The 12,518-nt window shown below is 38.4% G+C and overlaps 1 protein-coding gene across 7 annotated transcripts in view; it reads left to right on the forward strand.

The window, feature by feature from the left end:
- The window catches only part of LOC124116009 (neuroglian-like), a 225,160-nt gene that overhangs the window by 165,099 nt on the left and 47,543 nt on the right, over positions 1-12,518 (forward strand). For all 7 annotated transcript variants that reach the window (XM_046477202.2, XM_046477200.2, XM_046477206.2 and 4 more), the window contains 2 exons: positions 1,223-1,519; positions 6,189-6,562. In XM_046477202.2, coding sequence (XP_046333158.1) covers positions 1,223-1,519; positions 6,189-6,562 — 671 coding nt within the window. The remainder of the gene's footprint in view (positions 1-1,222; positions 1,520-6,188; positions 6,563-12,518) is intronic.

A 12,518-nucleotide genomic window follows, 5' to 3' on the forward strand; every position in this document is an offset into this window, starting at 1 on the left:
AGTCTCTAATTAATAGTTTTAATTATAATTTCTTGATTATATGAATAATAAGAACACGTTGTGCTTATAAGAGACGGGCATCCTGTACTGTCCATGTATCTAGACTTGCCTATTATGAGGCTAGAATTACTATAACCAATGGACTCGCCATTCAGTACAGCCTAGGAGCAAGGCTAGTATACACACAGCCGCCTCCTGTCAAATACAGTGTATATCAATGAGAATCAATAAAGGCTTATAACATTTATCAACAAGTGTTGATATATTTTATATCAAAAGACACCAGGGTGAGATCCTATTTATCATCCAAAATCATTTTTCCAACTTTTCCAGTTTGTAAACCGTAATAACCAGTGTTTTGAGTGTAAAAATGTCATTTGAAAGTAACGTCATGGTAACCTAATCGATGGTGTCACAATGGTCTTCAAAGCATTGTGATGCAATTTCATTGCAGCGATATATGTCCTGGGAGACATGACTTGATCTAAGTGACCCAAGTGATATCTCCTGTGTTATTCACCTTTTATGAAAACTGATGTGGCAGTTTTGAACAGCGATGTCCCAGGACAGATGTAGTTATCAAGAACTAGCATCTAAACCTTTTGGCAGTTCTGTGTTCAGAAACAGGATGTCATAAAGATTTTTGAGCAGATTTTGCATCAGTGTATTCTGTGTTTACCCAGAGGCTTAAGTGGATTCAGTTTGGTTTAAGTTTCAAAAGCTTTTATTTTCATTTTCTCATGGGAAAGTCAGAGACAGAGATAATGTTAACATATTTATCTAGAATCTGAAAGGAAATCACGATGAACAGCAAGCCTAGAAGGCAATGTTAAGACAGATTGTTCGTAAGATTTGTATGTAGACATGACTCATGATCTGCACCCACATTACCTTCAGGTACTGATTGAAACACAACTAATTTCATATCAATAGAAAGATCTACAACAAAAACATGGGTTTTATATGTTCGTTTATAGTCCAGGTTCAATTCCAGTCATGGAACATGGAAACCATTTCTTCGCATTGGCCTTGGATCATATGGCCACATGATTTCCAAACAGTTTCAAACAATTCTTGCTCATCTGATGTTTGAGACAACCAACATTAATGTAATACTACAACTTCTGATTCTGTTTTCATAATTTGTCAATGAACATAATTTGATGGCTGATAATCATTGCAATTCATATCCTTGTTCTAAGACTTTGAATGTTGTTTGCAGGCCTGGTGTACATCGAAGATCAGCTGAAGAATGTAATAGTGAACGAGGGGGAGAGAGCCAAGTTTATCTGCAAGACGGCCACCCACCCGCTGGATGGGCTGAAGCTGAAACTGGAGTGGAGGCATGATGGGAACATTGTGAATTTTACAAAAAATGACAAATATGTGTATAAACGTGACAAAAACAGACATTCGTTGATAATCAAGGATGCAAGAGTGTCTGATGCAGGAGTTTATACATGTAAAGCAACCGTCGACATTGACATTGATATGTCCAGTGCTCATCTTACAGTCCGAAGTAAGTATTAGGATTGCGTATTGTCGATGTTGTCAACAGTCATTTTCAGGTGGCTAACATTTCTTTCTCAAATGACATACAGGAATATTGGGGTAAATTTTCAGTTGAGAAAAAATGAAGACATGAAACTATTTATGTATAACGACTTCTTGATTATTTGTAATGGCATTTCAGCTCTACTTCTTGACCCTTCATCAGGTGAATATTGAAGGGAAAAGGTGTAGCCTCTTCATCAGGGGAAAATTGAAGGGACAAGGTGTAGCCTCTTCATCAGGGGAAAATTGAAGGGAAAAGGTGTAGCCTCTTCATCAGGGGAAAATTGAAGGGACAAGGTGTAGCCTCTTCATCAGGGGAATATTGAAGGGAAAAGGTGTAGCCTCTTCATCAGGGGAAAATTGAAGGGACAAGGTGTAGCCTCTCCATCAGGGGAATATTGAAGGGACAAGGTGTAGCCTCTTCATCAGGGGAATATTGAAGGGACAAGATGTAGCCTCTCCATCAGGGGAATATTGAAGGGACAAGGTGTAGCCTCTCCATCAAGGGAATATTGAAGGGAAAAGGTGTAGCCTCTTCATCAGGGGAATATTGAAGGGACAAGATGTAGCCTCTTCATCAGGGGAATATTGAAGGGACAAGGTGTAGCCTCTTCATCAGGGGAATATTGAAGGGAAAAGGTGTAGCCTCTTCATCAGGGGAAAATTGAAGGGACAAGATGTAGCCTCTTCATCAGGGGAAAATTGAAGGGACAAGATGTAGCCTCTTCATCAGGGGAATATTGAGTGGGCAAAAAGTCACCATGAATAAAGAAGTTGCTATCCATAAAATGTTTCAAGCCATTACATGGTTTAAAAGTATTTAGAGCTGTGACATTAAAATTGCTTTTCTTGGCTTCTTAATTCTTCCAGTCTTAAATTATAAGGTGAGGTGAAATGGGGTTTGATGTCGCGTCAAAGATTATGGCACTTATATATATAGCATGGACGTGTGTGTGTGGCTGCTTGTGCTAGTCCGGACTTTGGCCGATTTATAGTGCTAGCCCACTGAGATGCCATGCCGCAATTTAACATGAACACCCCATCAGACGTACACAGTATACTGACTCTGAGCCGACCAGTCATTGTTTTTAGCCCTTAATGCCAAGCACCAGACAGGGTAACAACAAGTAGCATCTTTTAACTTCATTTGGTATGACGCAGCCCGGGATCAAACCCCGGACCTTCCGCTCTCCAGGTGGACACGCTACTACTACACCACGGAGGCGGTCCTTAAATTATAAAACATGACATTAATAACGCTTTCCTTGGCTTCTTTTTGCCAAGCTTAAATTAAAAAAACAGAGTGACCTTTTGTGTGCATTCTCAAATAAAAATATGCATGAAAAGACTTTTTAGACATGAACTCGTTCAGTGGGCTAGCAGTATAAAACTGGCATTAGTCAACACACACTCACTCACTCATGCATGCTTGGCACTCTATAAGTGCAACAATCTTGAACGTGATGTGAGACCCCATTATACCTCACCTCACCATGAATCATGAGACATTAACCTATTAAATCCAGTTGAGCACAGTCCCCCTTTGAGACCCTAGTTTCATTGATGGCTTCATGAAACTGTTTTTATATACAAACAGGTCACCACTCTTTACCAAGATCTTCATGAAGATCATTTTAATGGATGGCCAACTGACACACACATCCATCTAAACTGAAAAGAATGTTACTTCTTATCAGTTAAAAACATATAACTTACATTTGTACTGAAAAACTTGATGACTGGTTCTCTCACTGTAATGAGTTTTCATGTCTTGAGTGCTCTTTACTGTCTCTGACTGACACTCACTGAGGAAGTGGGGTGGGGTGAGGTGGGGTGAGATGGGATGGGGTGAGGTGAGGTGAGGTGAGGTGAGATCCAAGATGATTACACCTACATAGCAATGTGTGCGAGCGTGCGTGCGTGTCTGTGTCTGTGTCTGTGCGTGTCTGTGTCTGTGCGTGCGTGCGTGTCTGTCTCTGTGTCTGTGCGTGCGTGCGTGCGTGTGTGGCTGCTTATAGAGTGCATCCATCCTTTCAAATTATTCTGTCTTGTTTGTGTCAGGGGACATGGCCATGTTCAGTTATATTTATCAGATGTATCATGGAATACCAGCTTGATATGGGAGGAAAGCCAAAAGTGAAACATTTTCTTTCTTAAAATATCAGTTGGGTACTTGAAATGTGATATCGGAGATAGGAGAAAAATCATATTTTTTTTAAAACTGTGTAATAACGATTTTGGAAAAGGTAGTTTATTTATTACTTCATACAATATATCAATATACCCCGTATATCATCCAAAACATGATATTTTGTTCAGTTATGAAATTTGATTTAATGTGACAGTGAAAGACATAAAGCATAGATTAAGTATTGATATGTTTCTGTTTCATTGTGTTCATATGTTATTTCCAATCGCCCTGTCATGACAATACATAAATGCACTGCTTCGAAACAAGTGGCAGAAAACACTCTACATATGATCTACAACTTTTCAAGTGATCGGGAATTGCTGCCTAGGAATTGTGCAGTATAGATGTAAGGGGATTTACCACAGGGGTAACATTACCAGTGATGAAACGAAGGTTGTGTGAGGGATTCCATCATTTTCGGCAAGATAAAGTATCAGTTCTTGAAATGGTTGAGACTTCTTTTCCATTTGCCATCAGACATTATAATACCAGTAATACACCAATTCTCATATAGCATCTCCAGCATCCTGTTCCCTTGGCATCCTTATAATATAGTTAGAGAGAACATGTGACAAAACATCTTGCATTTCTGATGCTTCACAAAACAGTCTATTCCAATTTCTAATTCATATTTTTATTTTTAAAAAAGACTTCTCAAAACCATTAAATGAAACCTTGAAAAAAATTCCTTTCATATGACTACTCATATTTATAAAAAAAAAAATTGATTTGAAAAAAAAGAAAGATTTAATTTTGAATATTGACAGTGATGTTGGCAAAGGTAGAGGTGGATGTGGCAGGAAATGGTATTGTTTGAGTAATCTACGTCCACCTGCCAAGGAGAAGAAAAGTAATCAAAGTTTGTATTATTGAACATCTTCTTATGAATATTTCATTCCTGGGGGAGTTTTTCACCACATTAACACAAATGAGATGGACAAAAACCGATGCGTGATCTGCTGAGAGGTGCTGAAACATCTTCATAATCAGACGGAGGCAAGGTTTCATTTTGTAGAAAAAACAGCTAACCACAAGTGTAATTAGGCTTAGAATTGGAAATGTACTTGGGAACATGAGCTACTGATATTGTTATTGGTAGCGATTGTAATTTGTATCTTGGCAAAAAGTCACCTCTAGCTAAAGGTGTTAAAAGCACAATTTGATCTTGAAATGTTTGTTATATCAAGGAATTGATGTTGGTTGTCAATCAATGTCTTGTGGAAAGATGTTGATTTAAGAAAGAATTTTTTATCATGCTGGCAGAATCTACGGAACAGGATGTTATCTGGTGTTGATTTGTCACGATGATATGTGACATGCTTATTTAGATCATATTTCTAGCCAGTTGTAGCTACGAGTGTATCCAACAGTTGGTCAGTAGGTTTTGAATTCATAAATAAACATCTGGTAAAATATGTTATTTGGGTGTGTAATTTAACATGAATGTCGATCAGTACATCAATGTGTCGTCATACTAAACAATAAAAGTTTGACAATTAAGATCACAACAACTGTATATTGCACAAAGGCTCACAATAACCTATTGTGAAGAAGTCCAGAGAAGGTTTGATATAAATATCATTTCCTACACCTGGTATCATCACTATTTGATAGTGATTCAATAACAATAACCTGTGAGGTCAGGTGAAATGGGGTTTAACGTCGCGTCCAAGATTATTGCACTTATATAGCGACGTGCATGCACGTGTATGTGTGTGTCTGTGTGTGTGTGTGGCTGCTTGTACTAGTCGGGACCTATTGTGAAGAAGTCCAGAGAAGGTTTGATATAAATATCATTTCCTAGTTGTCACCAGTGGGGCAGGCTACGCTCACCTTTTTACAAACACCTGGTATCTTCACTATTTGATAGTGATTCATAAACACATGCTTATAATATAGTCTGAATCCTGCTATGGACTACTGATTACAGTCGGATATGGAATTGATGATTGATGAATTAACACCTGAGTGATGAACATCTGCATGGTCATTGGCCGATTCAAGACTGTGTAAAGGGGCTGTACACTATACCTATGTCACAAAATGAACACAAATACATTCATGCATGTCATGGTATCCCAACTGCGTGGCTTGATGCTCATGGTGTCAATCACTGGATTGTCTGGTTCAAACTCGTTTTTTTATTTTACAGTCCACCATCATATAGCTGGAATATTGCTGAGTGCGGCATTAAACAACAAACAAACAAACAACCATGCTAGTTTGTCATGTTAAGCATCTGATCAAAGGGGTGCATGCACCTGTTAAGGTGTCATCGATGTTCGCAATGATGTAGGAGTGAAGGTTTCTTTTGGTGCTGTCACATCACAAATATGGAATTTGAACACTTCTCAGATGTTTCTCTTCCCTGACATTTATTACCCACAATTCACCTTTTATAGCTACCCCGACACCAAATGTAACTGTGTCCTGTCTGTTCCAGGTGCGCCTGACCCGCCCAATGAGGTACAGGTCATCAGCTGTCATGGGAAATCGGCAGAAATTGTGTGGCAAGCAGGTCCAAATAATGGAGACGATATATCCGGTTTTATCATACAATATAATACCTCGGAAAGCAAAGACACATGGCATGATTCGGACGATAGAAGCCTAGGAGAGGATCAAACGGCTTATGTAAATCTTAATCCATGGGGTACGTACTCTTTTCGGGTGCTAGCCATGAATTCTGTTGGAATTAGCAAACCAAGTAAAGCGACAAAACGGAGCTGCACCACACCTCCAGAGAGGCCATATCGGAATCCTGACAACGTGCATACAACGACAGACAAGAAGGGCATGCTGGTCATCGAATGGACGGTGAGTATTCTATTGTCATCCTTCTTGTGGGTCATCGGTCACAGCGTTAGAATATTTGCAGAAAGTAATAAAATAATTGCCCCAAATGTTTTCCGAGTAGCATATTAATTTTGAAAATGAATATTAACCTCAAGACAGCTGCAGCTGGAGGGGTATATCAAGAATTGAGGTGTGTGCCAAAAGGGGAGGTAACTCCAGCAATAACTTAGACATCTTTGGAAACGAATGACTAGAAGCTCTGTTGAAATAATAAGAATTAAAGAGAATTAAAACAGTGACGTTTCTGGCGACACCTGCTTTTTACTGCAATGATGATGAAATATGTTTAGTGTAGTAATTCAGATATTTCATAAAGATTAGTTACTGGACTGAGACTTTTCTACAACTTTGTCATGCTAATGCCATTGATCAGTTCCATGTAGAAATACAACACAGATGTTTCAGGAATTTCTTTTGGACTTCAATAATGTTTCAGTGAATCTAAACTTCGACTTTAGTTTCGGTGGTTTCACCAGATCTCTGCCCCACTGAGGATTCTTGAGAAGGATAGGTCGGTCGTCAGTTCCCCATGGATGTCAGAACGTTGAATATGGAGTATTGGGTGGTTTTGTCTGACTGATGTCCTTGTTCCCTGATGATGGCCATTTTGCATGGGCTTCCATAACTGGAATATCGTAAAACAACATTCACTCACTCACTCATGATCCCGTGGCTGGAGAACTTAAGCTACATAATATAAGAAAGTAAATATTTCTCGGCCACATTTTTCTCAAACTTAAGGGGGTAAGTTTTATTTTGTTCATCATCAAGAAAACCCACTAACACAACTGGGCACACACTGGACTTCTGGATACCAATGGAATACATTTGTGTTCATTTTATGGATAACAGAGTCTGCTTCATATGACAAGGGAAACATATTTTGTTATTGGCAATATAAATGACTGATGTGCAGAATTTAAAGTGATGGGCCAATGCTGAAGAAACGTTTCCTCTTTTTTGTTATCCCTAAACATATCACTGTATGATCATGAAGAGAAATATATATTACTTACAGCATGACTGATTCATACAATTCTTCATGATAAATAGATTATTTGAAGGCTTAAAATGAACAAATGTGCTCTCAAAACTCAACACAACTCCTGTTTTAAAGGTTCTGTATATGTGCCAAGATGATTTTCTCATTTTCCATAATCAGTATTCTCTAATTACTAAAAAACAAAAGCAGTGGAGAGAAAAGTCAATGTCTTTATCAAATAAGGCTTGCACCGATCAAAAGGGAATTCATCAAAACGGCACTTCAGCATGAAGTTTGAACCCAACTATTGATTTCATCAAATTCGATTCTAGAAGATTTACGCATGTATTTTTCTAGGCATCATATGCAATATCTAATTTTAGCTGTTCCTCTGCAGGGATTAAGTTTAATGATCAAACTTTTCAAAGTGGAATCAATGTCAGTACGTATTTGATTAATCAGCAAAAACTCTTAACATACATAAATCAATGAATTTGAGACGGGTATAAATGTTGTCAGGTTATTGTGATCTGCTGGTAGGGTTTTCCAAAGTAAAATATCACAAGATGGCTGTCAGAATGCTTGTATGTCACTATTCATTATGGTTGAAATTATGAAATTTGATATGCTTTGTAGGTTGTTCATTAACACTTCAATGGCGGCACGCCATTATCAATCATGATTATTGCAAAACCCATCCAAGCTGTGTCTGTAATTTTCTATTGCAATTTTTTAATCTAATTGTTGTACATATACATTCTTCTCTGAAGATAACTCTGGATAACTTGTGTGCATGCCTGTGTGTGTGTTTTGTGTGTGTGTGTGTCTGTCAGTCTGTCTGTCAGTCTGTCTGTCTGTTCCTCTGTTGATGTATGTGACATCCTTGATAGATGCAGCTATAACAGCAGATGGATCAATGGTAGACTAGAGAGTTGTGTCTGTCTGTCTGTTCCTCTGTTGATGTATGTGACATCCTTGATAGATGCAGCTATAACAGCAGATGGATCAATGGTAGACTAGAGATTTTCAGGCCTAATGAATAAATTATACTAAAGTTCTTGTGATGCTGACAATATGTAAGTTCCTGTTCTCATGAGGTAGCTCAATGGTTAAAGTATTCGCTTGGCTTGCCAAATACCCAGGTCGAAATTGCCAGTTATACCCACCTGTCTATTTTGACTTTTGACTCACCTTTGACCTTCATGTCCTTTTAATCAGGTAATTCTACATTTTTGACATCACCTCTGAGTTTATGGTTCAGGAAACTCACATTTTATGTTTATACTGTAGTGTAGTGTATATACTGTACACATACACCAAACCCATAGCCACGGCAATGATGTCCTCAATGGTGCTCACACAATTCTGTTTCTAGCATGGTCACCATGACGGCCACGTTGAAAAAGTCATTTTGGCTATAAACTCATGTGTTAATTAATATGCAGAGTCATGTAGAAACCTCTGTTGTGTTTTACGAATATAACTTTGATGATCTTCAATTACAAATGATGTAATCAATCATGATGCAAGTCTTTAAAGACAAATGAAGGTAAGCTACAGAACCTCGTGGCCCTATAAATACTTTTATACCAAGATGATTGGACCTCATAAAGGGTAATTTTTATGTCCTATAATCATTGAAACGGTAGGGATTGATATTGGTTGTCCTCACGCAGGAATTAGCACTAGGCCCATTTGCATGACTACAAATTTTCTTCCATACATGCCACTAAATTTCCCAGGAGTAAAACAAAGGAAATTCCTGAAGAGTTTGCTGTCTCTTAGACACATTCCTTAAATCCTGTTTTTGATACTATTATTTCCACTTCTCCAGAGAAATCTTCCTTTTTCCATGACAGCAACTTTTTTGAGAAAATCCTGAATGTCCCGTCATATTACTTATTACCTTTGGACAGTGATGGTCTCTGCCTTGAGGGAGTAGTTCGGGTGTTACGTGACAACCAGCAATGTTTTCAGGTGCCCCACAGGGTCAAGTAAGTGGGACTGGCCCAGACAAATCAGTGGTCAATAATCAGGTATATATGCTCAACTGCAAGAACACCATCACTTCATGAAAATACTTCATGAAAGTTTCCCAATATCAATGCCTTTTTTTAAGGTATCTTGTTTATGACGTTTGTCTTTATCCATATTGAATGTAATAACGACCAAAAAGTGACGCAAATGTTTTCCATGAATATTAAATTTCACTTGGTTTCCTAGTGCCTTTTCTGATAAATGGCGACCCAAAATACGTGGATCCAACATTCTTGCCTTGATACTAGCGCCATGCCAAGAGTTAGGAAGAATCAGGGAAATCGGGCTTGATGACAACTGCATGCTGGCCGGACTGCATGAATGGTTGCCAATTCTTTTATGTCCACATTTTGGCCGTTAACATTAAATTTGGGTACAGACTAATGTCAAGAACAAGGTATATTTCAATGGGAAATATTTCAATGGGAAACTTTCATGAAGTGTTTTATTAAAGCTTTGTTTCTTTTGCAGTTCAGTATATATAGCAATGATATTCCATAGGCAGCATACAATACTGCACACTCAGCACATTCATGTGCCATATGCTATCATCAGGCTACAATATTGCACACTCAGCACATTCGTGTGGAGCAGTATACAATCCTGCATGCTTGTTACCAGAATGAATGAGACCCATGAGCTGTCCGCTGGGAAACTATTTCAAGAAACAAGGACACTGGTTAACCTTAACACCACAACACAGACATATCATTTGTAAATATTTGACTAACCCTTGTGTGAAACATCAGTCTGCTGCCGTAGCCTGCAGTCCCATTGATATTTGATACATGGGGTCGGAGATGACCAGGGAACCAATCACAGACTTTCCTGTTAAACCTGATCTGCAAGATGTCACATTTTTCCTGTGTAGCAGGTGGGTTAGCCACAAATATGTGAGTAAATACCAGTGTTCACATCCCCAAAGGCCCTGGTTTCAGAAAAGAGATGTTAACACAGACAGATTGATAGATTTACCATCGGAAGGGACCTTTGGTGGATGTTGGAGGTAGCAATTGCATGGCTCCAGGCAGGGTTGCACCAGGTGATGAGGAGCTGTTATCTCCACCCGTCTAATTTTCTGTGTAGGTTCGGTCAATCGTGGCATCTAATGAATCAAAGTCCCCTGTGTAGATCTTCCTTACCAGAAGGTCTTCCTATGTAATAGTAAAAGTCTGGAAAGTTTACACAAGGGTAAATGGTAGGTTGAGGATTTAGATTTTGAATCAATTGGGATCAGACCAATAAATTGAGATAAAGTTGGGTTAGGATCGGACGTGGCATCTACTTTATCAGTGAATCCCAAACTTCTAAATGCCAGTTACTCAGCATGCATCTTAATGACTGTCTCACCTGAAAAAAAGTGTTGAGGTGAAAATCAATTATAGCAACCTCCAGGTTGGTGAAAACAAATTAAAGTGTTAAAGAATGATAAAAAGAATGTCTGCATCTGTGAACTGATGGAAACTTGCCTTAAACTAAGTTTCTTATTTTTCCTATTCTAGCTCAAGGGCCGTTGGATATTATGTTGTGTGAAAGCCTTTGTCTTCTGCAAACTTCTGCATTTTTATTCTCCTTCTTGAAACCACAACAACTCTGAACCTGAAACTTGGATGTTTTTCCTCGTGTTCTTCCTCTCAAGTTTGTTTCATCATCCTTATCCAAACATCACTTGATGATTTCCATGACAACCATTTTGCAAAAGCTACATATCACTTTTTTGCACATAGTGATTCAGAGAACTAGATCATCACGGTAATTGCCTTTTTTAGCAAATAATTCTTTCTTACACACTTTACTAATTACAGGTAAGTTCCAGGCAGGTGAGCTGCAGAGCCCACAGGTCTTGTTTGTAAAGAGGTACAGGGCAGGGTTTGACAAAATGATCTTGGTGCTGTGACAGTTGCAAGTGATTGTTGAAGTGTGGGAGTTACCATCTTCCAGAGGCAAGGGAGTTAACTGACTGTAAAAGTCCAGTTTCCACCCTTGCCAAACTAGGTTGGAATTATAGCTCATGATATAGTCGTAATCATACAATCGACTGCTTTATGTAGAGATTTCTAACGGATATGGAAAGGGTTTTGTTGCTATATTTATTTGTATCTTAACATAACAGGCTATTAAAGTAAGGCTTGCATAGTTTGAGTCCATCACAGCTCTCAAACTGGACAACTTTGACCATTAATGCAATTTCTCTGGAAACAATCACACTTTTGAGAGGATTCATCACCATTATCCCCACAATCACAGAGACAAAAAAAATTGTAAACAAAATAAATAATCAGATGGTTAGCCAATTATTTTGTCAATGGAGTCCCTTGTGACGTCAGCCTTCATGCATCCTTGAGACGAGAAGCTTACTGTGGATAATATATAATCCCTTAATAGATAATTGTTGACTGTCATAGATCTTTTTCCTGTTGTTAGTGGAGGCTCGACTCTGGCCATGTGCACCTCTCAGTGGGACTCTGTGTCAACAATGACACGCAGTGACCTTGTGAAGGGAAGCCATCGGAAATGGACACTGTCAACCCATCTGGGTATCCAGGTCTCACATCATCTTCTTCCGTACTGCTTCGCAGCTCAAATTAATTATTGATAACTGAAAATGTTAAGCTTGTCCGCGAGACAGCAATTTTTGTAAAAAGTCCCTGTGTTATATTTTTATTTTGACATAATTTCCTGTCTGTCAACAAAGGCTGTTTTATTATGTAACACTTTTTTCCAATTGTTTAGATTCAAAGTTTTTATCAACTTTGGAGTTGATGATCAGGTCACGGCCTTTGCAGCTCCATGTTGAAAAGAAAATGGAGAGAGAAAAATAATATTTTAATAGGTTTTGGACCGAAAAGTATATATTAAAAAAAAAATAAAGGGTGATAACTGGTGTGATTGCAAATC

The sequence above is a fragment of the Haliotis rufescens genome, unplaced genomic scaffold, assembly GCF_023055435.1.
Source record: "Haliotis rufescens isolate VD_foot unplaced genomic scaffold, xgHalRufe1.0.p SCAF_68, whole genome shotgun sequence".
In the NCBI taxonomy this organism is placed as follows: domain Eukaryota; kingdom Metazoa; phylum Mollusca; class Gastropoda; order Lepetellida; family Haliotidae; genus Haliotis; species Haliotis rufescens.